General features: G+C 46.1%; 2 protein-coding genes across 2 annotated transcripts; both read right to left on the minus strand.

Moving 5' to 3' along the window:
- Positions 1-2,188: 2,188 nt before the first annotated feature.
- On the minus strand, positions 2,189-3,187 carry LOC135876238 (olfactory receptor 52E4-like). Its single transcript, XM_065401438.1, has one exon. The coding sequence runs from the start codon at positions 3,185-3,187 to the stop codon at positions 2,189-2,191; it is 999 nt and encodes a 332-aa protein (XP_065257510.1).
- A 12,566-nt stretch (positions 3,188-15,753) lies between these two features.
- Positions 15,754-16,752, minus strand: LOC135873071 (olfactory receptor 52R1-like). The gene has a single exon (XM_065397544.1). The coding sequence runs from the start codon at positions 16,750-16,752 to the stop codon at positions 15,754-15,756; it is 999 nt and encodes a 332-aa protein (XP_065253616.1).
- Positions 16,753-17,512: the final 760 nt, after the last annotated feature.

A 17,512-nucleotide genomic window follows, 5' to 3' on the forward strand; every position in this document is an offset into this window, starting at 1 on the left:
CTTGATATTGGTGCAAATAACAAAATTCATTCTGCAAATGGATGGGGAAAAAATAAGATGGAACACTGATTTTGTAGCCTTTGATTTTATTTAAAGTAAATTTTGTAATGTGGTGTTACACCACTGTGGCTTCGGCGCTGGTGGCTACAGTTTCAATCTTAACAGAGTGAAAGTCACCTCTGCTGCTTGCTTCAAATGTAAAGTCTCTAGGAACACACAAAGACCAAAGGTAGTGACCACACATGCATTCATCAGTACAAGGCCTAGTCTACTTTATAAGTTTTATTAAAGTTACAATTACCCAAGCATACAGAAATTTTATACACACCTAGGCACCAGTTACAAATCTGGTTATATTCCCATCCTTAACAACAGTGTTAGGGTCTGATGGGTCTCATACCTCGATCATCAGTAGACAGATGGTTCCTGCTAGAGTCTTCCATAGGGAGCTGAATTTTCCCACTCTGAGCATAGCCTATTTATAATGTGATTCTCTCTATACCTGCGTTCTTTGCATGTCCATAAAAGTGTCCACAGTGAAAATATAGTATAACATGTTCAGTAATCATAACATCACAAAATAAATGAATAATGAACTAAAATTATTGGCTACAATTTAGACCCCATCATTTTATATGTATAGTTGGGATGATGTTTTCCAATGTGCATTACTTTGTCTACATCATCCTGGAGCATCATTGGGATTGGTCAGAGCCCTCCAGGGTGTTCAGGGGCCACCTCCTGGAACTCCTGGCTTCTCCTCCAGCTGGAACCTGTCTCTGCTGCAGCCAGAGCCCTGCAACCATAGAGTCACCTCTGACGCCCTGCTGCCTCTCTCCTGCCCCAGCTTCTTCTGACTCATCCAGTCTCTGTGTTTTTGAAGGGCTGGAAACAACGCTTCCTCTCTCTGTTCCCTTTTCTGGGGAGGTTCCATTTCTTCCATGCCCGCCCCTCTGCAGAGAAGCTGGAGAAAACTGCTTTTATCTAGAATTCAGTTATTCCCTCCTTCTACTGGGTGAGCTCTCGCTGGGGCTAAGGGTATGTCTATACTACCCGCCGGATCGCGGGGCAGCGATTGATCCAGCGGGGAGTCGATTTATTGCATCTAGTCTAGACGCAATAAATTGACCCCCAAGTGCTCTCCCATCGACTCCTGTAGTCCACCGCAGCGAGAGGTGCAGTCGGAGTCGACGGGGGAGTGGCAGCAGTCGACTCACCGCGGTGAAGACACCGCGGTGAGTAGGTCTAAGTAGGTCAACTTCAGCTACATTATTCATGTAGCTGAAGTTGCATAACTTAGATCAATCCCCCCCCCCCCCGTGTAGACCAAGGCTAAGAGTCTTTAATGACCAACCTATTTAGAGAGAGATGCCTCTGTTTCAGCCTTCAGCCCCTTCATACAAGGTGGGTGAGAGAAGAGTACAGGAAAAGCCCAAAGACATAGTGGATACAGACACTTTCTATAACAAAGGGTGAGTTAATGGGGTTTCCACCCATCTAGGTTTTATCCGGACACTCTGTTTTTTGGCTTCTGTGTCTGGGTGCCATGCTGGGTTCTCAGGTGCCTGGTTTTGAACTAGAAAGTCCGCCCAAGGAGGGGATCGGACTGTGCCTGGTTCCTGCAGGGCAGGGTGGAGGCATTGGGTCATTAACCCAGGCCTGCCCCTCCTCAGCCAGGGCCACATCATACCAACAGGCAGGCCCCTTGTCAGGCTTCAGCAGCTCCAACCAGTCCCAGAGCAGAGGGAGCCCAGCTGCGGCAGAGATGGAGGTGGAGAAGAACTAGCGAGTGATGGGGGGAGGGGAGTAGAGAAGCCAGGGACAAGGGCAGGGAAGTGGTGGAAGAAATGGAGAATGAGGCTGGGTCTTGATGGACTAGGTGGGGCATGGGAAGGGGCCTAGGGGAAATATGTGGGGCAGAGGTCAGGGCCTTAAGGGAATGGGGGAACAGGGGGGAGTCATGGGGTCCAATTACCAGCAATTAGAAAGGTGGCAACCCAATGAGTTGATGAGTGGTATACAGACTGATTCTCCAGTTCTCACACTGACACAGCACAGCAAGGCCAAGAGAGGATTTAATGTCTCTCTGACTGCCCAGTGAGTGATTCAGGGAAGGGGGCCCAGCACCATGTCACCAGCCAGCTCTGCACGGAGCTTGGTCTGAGAGCCAGAGCACCAGGAGACAACTTTATGTCCCTTTATGCGTGAAGAGCCGGAGCAGCCTGTCCCGGATCTGTCTGGTTCTCACCCCGTAGATGATGGGGTTTAGCGCGGGGGGCAGCAAGATGCACATGTTGGCAATGAGAACGTGGAAATGTACCACCAAATTCTGCCCAAACCAGTACATGAGGGAGGAGAAGAGACCTGGGATGTAAGAGGCTAAAATGACACAGAGGTGGGAGCTGCAGGTCCCAAAAGTCTTGAGCCGGGCGTCCTTTGTGGGGAGCCTGAAGATGGCCCTGAGGATCTGGATATAGGACACACAAATAAAAATCACATCCAGACCCATCACACAGAATAGCACAAAGAGGCTGTAGTAACTACTGACGCGGGTGTCGGCGCAGGCCAGCTTCACCAAGGATATGTGTGAGCAAAACAGCTCGGGAATGATGTTGGTTCTGCAATATGGCCACCGCCTCGCCAGCAAGGGAAAGGGCAATACGAGCATGGCTCCACGCAGCACAATGGCCAGGCCAACCTTGGCCACCACAGGGTTTGTCAGGATGGTGGAATGTCTCAGGGGATCGCAGATGGCCACATAGCGATCAAAAGCCATGGCCACGAAGATCCCAGACTGTGTCACTGGCAAGTTGAGAGTAAAGTACATCTGGGTGAGGCAGGAATTGAAATCTATATCCCTGGAATTGAACCAGAAGATGCACAGCATTTTGGGCACAATGGACGTAGGTACAGACAGGTCGCTGATGGCCAGCATGCAGAGGAAATAGTACATGGGCCCACGGAGACTCGGCTCCGTCTTCACAATGAACAGGATGGTGAAGTTCCCCAAGATGGCTATGACATACGTGGTGCAGAAGGGGATGGAGATCCAGACATGGGCTGCCTCCAGGCCAGGAATGCCCAGCAGGATGAAGGTGGAGGGGTTGGTGAAGTTGGTTGTGTTGGAATCTGACATTGAGTAGGGGAGAAGGTGTCCAACTCTGAGGCAGAACGGAGTCTCCTGCATGTACCGTACATTCACCAGACTTTCTGTATGTGCCCAGTGTTTAGGTGATGGTCGCAGTACAAATGCCTGGACGGAGAGACAATGTTAATATGAGACATACATGCACTACGGGAGGCTGTTCTCATGGGTGAAGCAGATTGGTCGCTCTTCACACACTGAAAAATGACATTTTCGTTATTCAGATAAATGAATTATGAAGAACTGGCCCTACTAATCCCAATTCCATATTTGATAGTGCTCCATGCATCAATAATTCTATATGTTGTGGTGTGGGAAACCTTACTAGGCACCAGCAGGAACCACGAGTGTGGATGCTGGTTATCCATCACTGTTCCTTAATGCAATGAAAGCCAGGCTAGAGAGTCCATGCTGTAGGGAGCTCCCCATTCACCTGTTTGCTCAAAATCTGAGAATGTAAAAAAACCCAAACCTTTGCCAAGACATGCGCCAGGGGGAAACATCTGAAGTAGAACACACCTCAGGAAAAAGACCTAGGCCTCATTGAGGTAGCAGGTCAACAAAACACCTGCTTATTTGGAATAGTGGAGATATCTTATCTCCTAGAACTGGAAGGGACCTTGAAAGGTCATCAAGTCCAGCCCCCTGCCTTCACTAGCAGGACCCAGTACTGATTTTGCCCCAGATCCCTAAGTGGCCCCCTCAAGGATTGAACTCACAACCCTGGGTTTAGGAGGCCAATGCTCAAACCACTGAGCTATCCCTCCCCCCAATAGTGCCCCAATCAAAGACAATGTTTGGATGCCTAGGAAATGCGATGGAGACTAACCTGCTCTGGGTATGTCCTCCAGTCTCTAAAAAGGATACAGCATTATAAAGGGGATTTCCGAGACCGGCTCTGAGAATGGGGAAGGCTGTCATATGCAGAGAGACTGAAAATTCTGGGACTCTTTAGTTTAGAGAAGAGACAAAGAAGGGGGCAGATAATAGAGGAGAGGAATATAAAGAATGGAACTGATGACATTCAATTGGACAGAGAACCCAACCAGTAATATCTTTAGTGCTTGAAAAGGGCTAATTCCCCAAAGCTGGAGGAAATTATCAAGAAAATTGATTGGGGGGGAAAAAATAGACAGAAAAATGGGAATGAAACTTGGGAATTCTTTAAGAAAAGTTTATTGGATAGCTAAATAGTCACGATTCCACAGTCAAGAAAGTGGAGAACTTTAGCTAAAAACCCAGTTCAGTGGCAAAGTGAAGGCAGCAATTATGTGGGAAAAAGCAATATATAAAAATGGGTAAAAAGGGAAAATAGATAGCAAGCAATACAAATTGGAAATTATGAAAATTGATAAGGGACGTTAAAGACGTCTGGGAAAACTCCATGCTTGGCGGGACTAAGGATAACAAAAAGGAGGTTATTAAGTACATTAAGAACAAAAGAAATCCTAGAGAGGGTTTAGGCCAATTCCTAGGGGGAGAAAGGAAGCTTGTTAATGTTGCAGAAATAGTTTTGTTCTGCATTTGGAAAGAAGCAGTACGAGATACTCGTATCACATGAGGTGATGAAATAGTCTCCAGTCCATTAGCTGCCAAGGAGAATGTTAAACAGCATCTACAGTAGAACCTTAGAGTTACAAACACCAGAGTTACAAACTGACCGATCCACCACACATCCCCTTCGGAAGCAGAAGAAGCAGAGCCAAAAAAAAAAGGGCAAATACAGGACAGTTCTTTGTTAATGAACAGTATTAAAAAACATTCAGATAAAAAATGAACAGTTTACAATATCAGGAGAGCACATGTGAAGTGGATTAAAAACTGGCTAACTGACAGATCTCAGAAAGCCATTCTCAAGGGCCATTGTCAGTTATGGGAGTGTTTCTAGCAGGATTTTGCAGGGATCGATTCTAGGCTTAATGCCATTGAATATTTCCATCAATGATCTGGAAGGAAATAGAAAACACTGCAAATAAAATTTGCGTATGACCCAAAGATTGGCAGAGTGGTGACAATGAGCAGGCCAGAGCAGGCACACCGATTTATCTGGAGTGTTTGGAGAGCTGGGCCCATGCAAATAAACTGTTTTAATACAGTAACATGAAAAGTTATTCTCTCGGAACAGGCAATGCAGGCCCAACCCACAGGCTAGAGCACTGTATTATGGAATGCATGGACCCTGAAAAGGATTTAGGGGTCACTGTGGACAACCAACTCATTGTTAGCTCTGAGTGAGGTGTTGTGGCCAAAAGCGCTGATGCGATCCTCGAATGCATAAACAGGGGAGAGGTGAGTTGGAGCAGGGGAAGGATTTTACCTCTGCACATGGCATTGGTGAAATCAACTGAGTCCAGTTCTGGGGTCCACATTTCAAAAAGGCTGTTGAGAAATTGGAGAGGGTGCAGAAAAGAGCCACAAAACTGATTGGAGGCTGGAGAAAATGCCGGACAGTGAGAGACTAAAAGGGCATCAGATATTTAACTTATCAAAAAGACGATCAAGTGGAGACTTTCATGGGGTGAAAACCATTGGCAAAGTAGAGAAAGGCAGAGCAAGACCCAATGGCTGGAAGCTGAAGCCAGACATATTCTAGCTGGAAATAAGGGCCAAACATTTACCACTGAGGGTGATTAACCTTTGGAACAAACTGCGAAGGGAAGTGGTGGATTTTCCACCTCCCCATGTCTACAGATCCAGACTGGATGCTTTTCTGGAAGATCTGCTTGAGGGCTTGTCTACACTTAAAACACTACAGCGATGTTGCCGTATTGCTTCAGTGTAGACACTACTTACACCGACGGCAGGGGTTCTCTCATCTAAGTAGGTAGCCCACCTCCCCAAGAGGTGGTAACTAGGTCAATGGAAGAATTCTTCCATCAACCTCATACTGTCTACTAGGTTGATATAGCGACATCTCTCTGGGGTGTGGATTTTTTCGCTATTGCAAAGGAAGAGAATGCAGTTGTGAGTTGCATTAACAATGGCAGAGCATGCAAGTCACCGGAGATGATAGTATTCTCCTACTCCATGCTGGTTACGCTCTGCTGGAGCATCGTGTCGAGTTTGGGTCACCAGTGTATAGGAAGGATGGAGAGAAACTGGAAAGGATCCAGAGGCGACAGACAAAGAGGATCCAAGGGATGGAGCACAAACCATACGAGCAAAGGCTGAAGGAACTGGGTATATTTAATTTGAAAAAGAGAAGATTGAGCCGGGACATGAAAATGATCTTCAGCTACTTGAAAAGCTGCCATAAAAAAGATGGAGAAAAGCTGATCTGTCTCACCAGATCGGGTTAAGGCTTTCTGACACCTTCAATTAGGAGACCTGATTTTCAGTTGCTTATAAATGTGCCAAATTTTAAGCATTTGGACTGAAATTTCCCACGCTGGGTGTCTGCTTCTACCTGAATTGTTTTTTGAAAGTTTCAATCATAATAGTTCAGCCGACTTCTCAAATGAAGTGAGGAGAGAAGATGTCTTGCCCATGTTGAAAAATTCTTATAATTGTTCCAGTGAGGAGCCCTAGCACCTCCATGTTTTCCAGTAGATAAAAGTGAGGAAACAGCCCCCCATTAACAACCAGAGCCATGAAATGCAAGAGTCTGAGCATTAAGACATAGCTGGCTCCTGAGGTCTTTAATCAGTTTTTACTCCAAGGGGAGTTTTGTTTCAGTGGGGCCTGAGCAAACTAAGGACCATGACCTCAGAATTTGGCCTTGTATTGTCCATCAACAAAATGGACAACAAAATGATTAGGGGGCTGGAGCACATGACTTACGAGGAGAGGCTGAGGGTATGGGATTGTTTAGTCCGCAGAAGAGAAGAATGAGTGGGGATTTGATAGCTACTTTCAACTACCTGAAGGGGGGTTCCAAAGAGGATGGAACTCGGCTGTTCTCAGTGGTGGCAGATGACAGAACAAGGAGTAATGGTCTCAAGTTGCAGTTGGGGAGGTTTAGGTTGGATATTAGGAAAAACTTTTTCACTAGGAGGGTGGTGAAGCACTGGAATGGGTTACCTAGGGAGGTGGTGGAATCTCCTTCCTTAGAGGTTTTTAAGGCCGAGCTTGACAAAGCCCTGGCTGGGATGATTTAGTTGGGGATTGGCCCTGCTTTGAGCAGGGGGTTGGACTAGATGACCTCCTGAGGTCCCTTCCAACCCTGATATTCTAGGGTTCTATGATCTACTAACACCTTTCCTCCTGAAGGATCCTCTGTGCCACTGAAACTAGGAGATCGAGGCCCTGGGGCTGACCCCGATCACCCAGGGGGAGAACAACCTCCTTGCCAAAGAGCCTCGATCAAGGCGGCAGCTTGGTACGCCGCCCCCTCCTCCTCTCTTCCCCTTACCCTAGGCTGCTGCCCCCATTCTTGACCTTGGATGCCCCTGGCTTTGTCCATCTGCCCGGCCACAGACGGCACCTCTATCATGGCAGCTGAGACCCTGGTGGTGATGGTCGGTGCTGAGGAGCCGGGTCCCGACCCCTCGGGTTTTCCCCCTTCTGAGGCGGAGCTGCCTCCTCCCCTCCCAGTTGGGGACCCTATCGCGGATGCCACCATGCCCGACGCCATAGTTGAAGCTGTTGAGTTCATTGTGGAACCCGGGCCCAGCATCATTGATGGCCCCCACCCCATCCCCATCCCCTTGGCTCCTTGACCCAGTCGAAAGGTGCTGCACCCTGGCAGCTCAGCTGCCTGTATTTTTATTTTAATTAATTTTAACTAATTAATAATATTAATAATCCATTATTAATATTAATGGATATGGGTTTTAGGCTCGCCAATCTGTTTGATCAGAAGAATAAAGTTCTTGTCCCAAATCAGGCTCCACAGAATTTACAGAGGACCCTCGGGGGTATGACAGGAAGCTCACACGGAGACAGATATAGTCGTAAAGACTTTTTATTAGAATCAATGAAATAGTAAGAAAATGGTAAAACAGTTAGAGTTACAGAGTTACAATTGTATCACAGTTATTCAAGAGGTACATATGGTAATACAATGTTATCTGCTGCAAACTTTGGTTAATATTCACACCCTGTTTTGATAACCCGGTGTTGGAAGACACAGGACCTAGCCTCTGGTGGTTCCGGTTTCACACCTCTTACAGAGGCGTGCAGAGGAAACTAATGCGAAGAGCTGTCAAAGCTACTTTAGAATTTACTCTCTAGCTTAACTAAAACAATCTAATGCGCAAACTGAAAATAAAGTTTAGGGAGACCAAGCTTAGCCGAGTCCCTTTTGAACTTAAAATTTGAAAAGAAAATAAGTACGACCTATTACTCGTAAATAGCCGTCGTAGATGGATAGCATCAATACGTAGCTGAAGATGAAGATAGTGAAGAGGAGTGAAGAAGAGTGCAATATCATCATAGATCACCTCTTTTATAAGGAATAAATGCTGGAAATCCTTCCTACTATGCCCAAATTTCATTCCTCCCCCACAAAAATGTTACGGTACACTTACCCCCCTAGGGTAATATGTATGTGCGTATGGATGACAGGTACGTGCGCACTTGTGGTGTACTTGTTAAGTCTGTGGGTACAACTCTGATAAATCCCCTATGCCATTCTTCATTGTCTATTGGTCTAGGTAAAAGTCTTAGACATAGGTGTAGGTACTTTATCTATTTGGGTATAGGATAAACAAGATAAAGGTCAACTTTACTTTCTAGGTAAAAGGGCCCATTATAGATATGCTAACTTTGCTTTACCTTAACATGCAGGTTTTTGGCCTGTAGGTCTCTTGCATTACTGCCAAACTTATTTTTTTAATATAAATCTATAAACCCATTACAATACATCAAATACTTAAACTTATAAGAAAAGATATATCTATGCAGGCAAGCAGATTAATCCTTAGGGCTACACAACGGTGCCCTTCTGCCTTTCCTCTCCACCCTGGGGAAACCCCTTTCTCTCATAAGCCCTCTCCCACTGGGCTGCAAGGACCCTGCCCTCCATCCCGTCCTGTCCTTCCGCTGGCAGGTCCAGATCCAACTGCCTCCGGCGGTGCGTGATGGAGAGGCATTAGAGGGGTCCTTACAGGTGCCCCATCAGGGGGCCCATTAATGGGAGCACTGTTCTTCTGGGGAGGCTCAGTGGTACGTCTTGTAACTGTGCCTTCTTGGGTCACAACCGAGAATGCCAAATTCAGTACAAACTGCTGAGAAATAGGGCAGATACACCACAAGGCAGGTGGCTAATCTCCATAGGATATACCAAACCACCAACAAAAGTGAACTTCTCTTTCACCACACTGGCTAACAAGAAGTCATAAAAGCAGTTTCCTCAAGCATTCCAGTCCTTGTATTACTACCAAAAACACTAGACTTAGAGATGAGTCGTTCTTTAAAACCAATCTCTTCAAATAAAACATTCTTCGATCCCAAAGGACCAGCCACACACCCAGGTCAATATATAACTCAGATCTTACCCAAAAATTATGCTGATGCCAATCCATTTGTATCGAAAATCTAAAGGTTTTTTTATAAAAAGAAAGAAAAGTGAGAGTTAGAATTGGTTAAAGGAATCAAATACATACAGTAACTGCAAAGTTCTTGCTTCAGGCTTGTAGCAGTGATGGAATAAACTGCTGTGTTAAGTCAAGTCTCTGGCTACCTCCAAATCATTGGAAGGTCCTCGGTCCCTCGGTTAGAATGCTCCCTTTAGCATAAGTCCATAGTCCAGGGGTTTGAGCAGGAAAGAGCCAAAATGGAGGGGTTTCCAGGGCCCTGTGGAGGGAATCCCATTGTTCGTACTGTGGAAAAGTACAGTAACAAGATGGTGGTTGGAGTCACATGGACAAGTCACATGTCCATGCATTTCACCTAGTCATTGCAGGAAATCATGATCTATACCCCAGTCCGCACGTTTGAAGGACAGTCCATTCAGTGTAGATGGGCGTCTCCCAGGGTCTATTGTCAGTTAACTGTTACTTGATGAGCCACTTAATTTGAATAGTCCCTTCAAGATGTGCTGGCAAACTTCCTTGTGGGCATTACCCCAGGAGAAAACACTTGAAATACAGGTATAGAGCCAATACTTATAACCTCAGAAACAAAAATGATACATGCATACAGATAGCATAATCATAACCAGCAAATCATAACCTTCTCATAGACAGCTTACATGCCACATTTTGTACAAGATTTTTGCACATATATAACAGTGGGTGAAACAATGATCTATATGCCTCCCCTATCCTTTGATCCATTGCCCCTGCCCTCAACCCCCGACCCTGCTGGCCAGCCCTCCACTTTGTAGACTGGGTGCTCATTCAGGGGAAGCGTGGCACCTGAAAGCCACAGACTCGGCACCTCCCCCTCAACGCAGAGGGGGAGGAGGCTGTGACAGGTTTGACCCCACCCCATCTGGGATGTCACCTGATCTGCTGGGGTTCCATTAAGCTCACCCGTTCCACCAGCCTGGGCTTCCTCACCCTGTACTTGCTGTGTCAGGCCCTCAAGCTTTCTCTAGCACACACCCAGGTAAGGCCATACCCGCTGCAGACACAGACTGAAATCAGCTCTGTGTGGGAGGATTCAGCTCAGGACTTTACCCAGCACTCACGGGCACACCTCCTTTAGGGTGTAAACCCAAAATATATTCTCTTGCGCTGTATAGAGAGATCTGTACAGCATGAGCTCATAAAATCGCCCCCTCCCTCAACGTAGACTGAGATGTGCAAAGCTTTTTACCCCTGCCCCAGATATGAATTGCAGAAACTGGGGTTTGAAATAAACAAGAAATAAGTTTATTAACTACAAGAGATAAATTGGAAGTGATTATAAGGGATGGCAAATAGAACAAAGCAAATCACTGGGCAAATAAAACAAAACAGGCCACCTAAGCTTAATTCACTAAAGAAAGAGGTTACAACATGTCATTTCTCACCCTAAATGTTGTTTTAGGCAAGTTGCAGAGTTTCTGTAGCTTAGAGTTCCAGGTATTTCTCTTCACGGGCTAGACCCATTTCAGCCTTAACTCAGCCCTTGTCTTTCCCCAGCTTAGTTCCTTTGTTTCTTCAGGTGTTTTCAGCAGTCTCCCTTCTTGGGCAGGGATGCAATGGAGAAGAGCCCTGATTGACTCACTTCCCAGCCTTGAGTAGAATTTGCGTGAGGCGGGAATCCTTTCTTTCCAGTGGAAAAATACCAGCAGTGTCCAACGTGGTACTCCGTACCAGGTGACATCATCAGATGCCCCTGCAGTGTCAAAGCAACATCCCAGGAAGCGCCTCAGGAAGGTGGGAGATTAGAATCTTCAAAGTTTTATTGTCTTTCTTAAATGGCTCATTCAGGCTGATTGCCTACTGTCTGGTGGGCATTCCCCCAAGTACACACACAGTTGTAATGGTTACAGAGTCAATACTCCTCACTTCAGATACAGAAATGACAGATGCATACAAATTGGATAATCACATTTAGTAAATCGTAACCTTTCCAATGATACCTCACATGACCGAGCTTCCATGGAATAGCTCTCAGTTATGCCATATCCATATCATAACAATATTTCTATGAAGTATATGGGGTGTAGCATCACACTGGGTGCTCGTTCAAGGGAAGTGTGGCACTCAAAAGTCACAGGATTGGCACCTCACCCTCAACGCGGATGGGGAGGATCCCCCCACAAGATAATGAGGGGAGCCACGGCTTCTGAGACTTCCGCCGCACCCCCTGATACAGTCCAGCAGGCGGTGCTGGCTGCAGACGCCATGGCAGCAGAAGGTAGCTGTATCACCCCCCTCTCAGAGTCCCTTCCCGAGGAGGCCTCGGGTGGACCCCCCCAGCCCCTTTGTCATCTGCACCCCCGTCAACGCCAAGGCAATTGCTACCTAGGTTGCTGGCGGGGAGGACTCTGGGGTAGTGGGAGTCCACCTTCAAGAAGAGGCCCTGGGTCTGACCCCAATCACCCAGGGGGAGAACGACTCCTTGCCAGAGGGCCTCGATCTGAACACCGGCCTGGTATGCTGTCCCCTCCTCCTCTCTCCTCACAGGTAGGGAGGAGCCGGGTTCTGTCAGTCATGACACGATACGCTGGGGAAGTCTTGGCGGGACAAACCCAAAGTTTCACAGCAAGGTACCCTGTTTTTACAATGATTTTTTTCATTGGGACCAATGAGTTTTGCTGTAATCAATTGTTGTTTGATGAGTGCTTGTTTTTAAAAATTGCTTTTTTATTTTCTTTTTATCAAGTTTTTTAGGGAGTTACCCCCATGCTGGTTTTGATTACAGCTACTTTGACCCCATTGATAGGTGCCTGTCTTATATTTAGAGTTGTGAATTTGCCTTTTTCTGACATTTCAATTGGGGCGTGTTGTAATTTTCTGGGGCCCTTGAGTCTGTCCTCGGTTCCTCCCTAGAACATCTGGTTCAGCGATGGCCTTTACATTTATTTTCTAACACACACATTCCTCATTCACACACAAAACAGAATTGATTTACACAGAACAATTAACAGGAACATCAAATTGCAATGAAAGAGAAAAACAATCATGGCATTCTTTTACTTATTTTAAAATGCTAAACCTACAATGAAGTGGTCACCCTAAAAGGTCTGTTACTGCCTTGAAATCAGCTCAGATGCAGATTCTAGCTGATGCATCTTTACCAATGGCCCACTAGGCCATTCCTTTCTGCTATTTAAAAAGGATGACTTTCATGATATAATTAAATCATGCACCAATACATTTAATACATGCTACATTATTATTCTTTATTTTTATTTCAAATTATGTAAAGTACCAAACAAAATCCTACTACTACACTACCCCTCAGTACAAGGAGCATGAGCAAAGATTTCCTGAAAAGACCAAAGATATAAGGATACAGAGAGTTCATAAAATCTATTGTGAGTTAATAGGGTTAAAACATCTGCTCCGTGTGCAGTGTCAATCAAACAAATGAACAGAATGTTGGGAATCATAAAGAAAGGGATAGATAAGAAGACAGAAAATATCATATTGCCTCTATATAAATCCATGGTACGCCCACATCTTCAATACTGTGTGCAGAAAGGCACAGAGAAGAGCAACACAAATGATTAGGGGTATGGAACAGCTTTTGTATGAGGAGAGATTAATAAGACTGGAACTTTTCAACTTGGAAAGGAGACAGCAAAGGGGGCCTATGATAGAGGTCTATAAAATCATGACTGGTGTGGAGAAAGTCAATAAGGACGTGTTATTTACTCCTTCTAATAACACACAAACTAGGGGTCACCCAATAGATTTCTTTGGCAGCCGATTTAAAACAAACAAAAAGAAGTATTTATTCACAGTCAACCTGTGGAACTCTTTGCCAGGGGAACTTTTGAAGGCCAAAACTATAACATGGTTCCAATAAGAACTAGATAAATTTATGGAGGATAGGTCAATCAATAGCTATTATCCAGGATGGGCAGGAATAGTGTCCCTCGCCTCTGTTTGCCAGAAGCTGGGAGTGGGCAACAGGGTATGAATCACTTGATGGTTACCTGTTCTGTTCATTCTCTCTGGGGCACCTGGCATTGGCCACCGATGGAAAACAGGATAATGGTCTAGATGTATGTCCATTCTGATGTTCTTATAGAGCCCCCAGATGTATCTCCGCCCTCCCCCCACCACTGTAATGCACTAGACCCCACTCCCCTCCCAGAGCTGAGATAGAACTCAGGAGTCCTGATGGGGTGTGACGTTATTGACATAATCTGGGACCATATAGAACATGGTTGCAACCTAAAGTTCTGTAGTGGCACCAAATCTTGTATAAAGGGGGTCAAATGAGGTGTCTAAGACAAGGTTTTGGTTTGCTGGTTATGATCATGCTGTCTATATGTGTGTATCAATTTTGTAGTTGAAGTTATGAATATTGGCTCTAAACTGTCTGTATTTCAAACTTATGCTATGCGTCTGGGTGACATCCCAGACAAGTTGGTGTTAGCTCTGCCTAGCCTGCTTGATGGCCCATTAAGGACCATCAGCTATACAATGGACCCATTGAGAGAAGGCAGATACGCCTTGTAACTCAGCAAAGTATGCAGGAACTTGCCCATGTGACTCCTGACTCCATTTTGCTGTAATTTTCCACAGTAAGAACAAAGAGGTGTTCTTACACCTGGAAAAGACTATATAAGGCTGATGCCTCATCTCCATTTTGTCTTCAATCCTGATTCTTACCTCTGGAGGGACTTTGTTACAAATGGAAGCTCTGAACAAAGGACTGATGACCCATCCCAGCTGGGGATGTTCCAGAGACTTGATTTGAACCTGCAGTTTATTCTATCGCTGCTACAAGCCTGAACCAAGAACTTTGCCATTACTGGATGTCATTGATTCCATTTAACCAATTCTAGCTCTCATTGCTATCTTTTTCCTTTTATGAATAAACCTTTAGATTTTCGATTCTAAAGGATTGGCAACAGCGTGATTTGTGGGTAAGATCTGATTTGTATATTGACCTGGGTCTGGGGCTTGGTCCTTTGGGATCAGGAGAACCTTTTTCTTTTACTTGGGTATTGGTTTTCATAACCATTTGTCCCCATAACGAGTGGCACTGGTGGTAATACTGGGAAACTGGAGTGTCTAAGGGAATTGCTTGTGTGACTTGCAGTTAGCCAGTGGGGTGAGACCGAAGTCCTCCTAGTCTGGCTGGTTTGGTTTGCTTAGAGGTGGAAAAACCCCAGCCTTGGGCTGTAACTGCCCTGTTTAAGCAATTTGTCCGGAATTGGCACTCTCAGTTGGGTTCCGCCAGAACCAGCATCATTACATGGGGTCTATCTCTCTCTCTTTCTGCTGAGTTAGTAACAAAGTAAGAATATACATTAATGTTCTAAGTGACAGGGCACAAGATGTCAGAACATGTTAGTATTAGAGCTGAGTGGGTCTATTATTTATTTTATTTTATTTGTTCATATCAGAATTAGATACAGAGCTCCTGTCAGCTAACTGCTAAGTTATCTGCCAAAAAACTACTGTTTTCAAGACACTAAGTCTGGGGGGATGGATAGCTCAGTGGTTTGAGCATTGGCCTGCTAAACCCAAGGTTGCGAGTTCAATCCTTGAGAGGGGCCACTTAGGGAATCTGGGGCAAAATCAGTACTTGGTCCTGCTAGTGAAGGCAAGGGACTGAACTCGACTCAATGACCTTTCAAGGTCCCTTCCAGTTCTAGGAGATGGGATATCTCCATTAATTTAAAGTAGCCCTTGGAATCATGGTTAAAGTTGCCACCCCCACCAAAATCTGAAATGGTTCCCTTGTAGCTGGGGTGGGGTTGGGAGGTGGAAATGATCCTGCAAGTGACAGGGGGAGGGGAATAGAGGAGCAAGCAACAGGGGCGGGGCCTTGGGGGGAAGAGGTAAAGCAGGGAAGGGGCCTTGGCAGAAGAGGTGAGGAAGGGGTGGGGTTTCGGGGTCCAGTTACCAGCAAGTAGAGATGTGGCAACCCACTGAATTGTACATAGACCAATTCCCCAGTTTGTCATGCTGACACAGCACAGTAACGTCAGGAAAGGTTTTAATGTCTTTTTGACTGTCCAGTAAGTGATTCAGGGAAGAGGACCCAGAACCATGTCACCAGCCAGCTCTGCACGGAGCTCGGTCTGAGAGCCAGAGCACCAGGAGGAAACTTTAGATCCCTTTATGAGTAAGTAGCTGGAGCAGCCTCCCGCGGATCTGTTTGGTCCTCACCCCATAAATGATGGGGTGTAGCACTGGGGGCATGAGCAGGTACCCGTTGGCAATGAGAATGTGGAAATGCAGGGCCACATTCTGGCCAAACCGGTGCATGAGGAAAGACAAGAGACCTGGGATGTAAGAGGCTAAAGTGACACAGAGGTGGGAGCCGCAGGTCCCAAAAGTCTTGAGCCGGGCGTCCTTTGTGGGGAGGCTGAAGATGGCCCTGAGAATCCGGGTGTAGGTCACAGTGATAAAAATCATATCCAGACCAACCACCAAGAGTGCCACAAAGAGTCCATAGTAACTACTGACACGGATGTCGGCACAGGCTAGCTTCATCACGGCCATGTGCTCACAGTACAAGTGGGGGATAATGTTGGTTCTGCAATATGGCCCTTGCCTTGCCAGGAAGGGATAGGGCAGAACGATTATGCCGCCGCGCAGCATCACGGCCAGGCCAATCTTTGCCACCATAGAGTTTGTCAGGATGGCGGAATGTCTCAGGGGATGGCAGATGGCCACATAGCGATCCAAAGCCATGGCCACGAGGATCCCACAGTCCACCACTAACAAGCAGTTAGCGAAGTACATCTGGGTGAGACAGGCACTGAAACCGATCTCCCTGGAATTGAACCAGAAGATGCTCAGCATTTTGGGCAGGGTAGATGTAGACAGGACCAAGTCGCTGACAGCCATCATGCAGAGGAAATAGTACATGGGCTCATGGAGGCTTGGCTCCCTCTTCACAATGAAAAGGATGGAAAAGTTCCCCAAGATGGCTATGATGTACATGGTGCAGAAGGGGATGGAGATCCAGATGTGGGCTGTCTCCAGGCCAGGAATGCCCAGCAGGATGAAGGTGAAGGGGTTGGTGAAGTCGGTTGTGTTGGAATCTGCCATGGAGTAGGGGAGAAGGTGTCCAACTCTGAGGCAGAACGGTGTCTCTGGCATGTACTGTACCCTCCCCTAACTTCCTGTATGTGCCCAGGCTCTAGGGTGATGGTCACAGTACAAATGTCTGGATGGAGAAACAATGTTAATATGAGACATACATGCACTACGGGAGGCTGTTCTCATGGGTGAAGCAGATTGGTCGCTCTTCACACACTGAACAATGACATTTTCATTATTCAGATAAATGAATTATGAAGAACTGGCCCTACTAATCCCAATTCTATATTTGATGGTGCTCCATGAGTCAATAATTCTACATGTCTTGGTGTGGGAAACCTTAATAGGCACCAGCAGGAACCACAAGTGTGGATGCTGGTTATCCATCATTGTTCCATAATGCAATGAAAGCCAGGCTAGGGAGTCCATGCTGTAGGGAGTTCCCCATTCACCCAGTTGCTCAAAACCTGAGATTGTAAAAAACAAAACAAAACAAAAAACACCTTCTTTGCCAAGACATGTGCCAGGGTGAAACATCCCAACTAGAACAGACCTCGGGGAAAAGACTTGAGTGTCATTGATAGCAGGTTAACAAAACACATGCTCATTTGCAGTAAGAAGAACAGGAGTACTTGTGGCACCTTAGAGACTAACAAATTTATTTGAGCATAGGCTTTCGTGGGCTACAGCCCACTTCATCGGACGCATAGAATGGAACACACAGACAGAAGATATTTATACATACAGAGAACATGAAAAGGTGGGAGTACCCATACCAACTGTAAGAGGCCAATCAGTTGAGATGAGCTATCATCAGCAG

This window comes from Emys orbicularis, chromosome 1, assembly GCF_028017835.1.
Source record: "Emys orbicularis isolate rEmyOrb1 chromosome 1, rEmyOrb1.hap1, whole genome shotgun sequence".
Classification (NCBI taxonomy): Eukaryota; Metazoa; Chordata; order Testudines; family Emydidae; genus Emys; species Emys orbicularis.

Excerpts from the sequence above, each read along its gene's own strand:
- LOC135876238 (XM_065401438.1), bottom strand. The coding sequence starts at position 3,187 with ATGCAGGAGACTCCGTTCTGCCTCAGAGTTGGACACCTTCTCCCCTAC.
- LOC135873071 (XM_065397544.1), bottom strand. The coding sequence starts at position 16,752 with ATGCCAGAGACACCGTTCTGCCTCAGAGTTGGACACCTTCTCCCCTAC.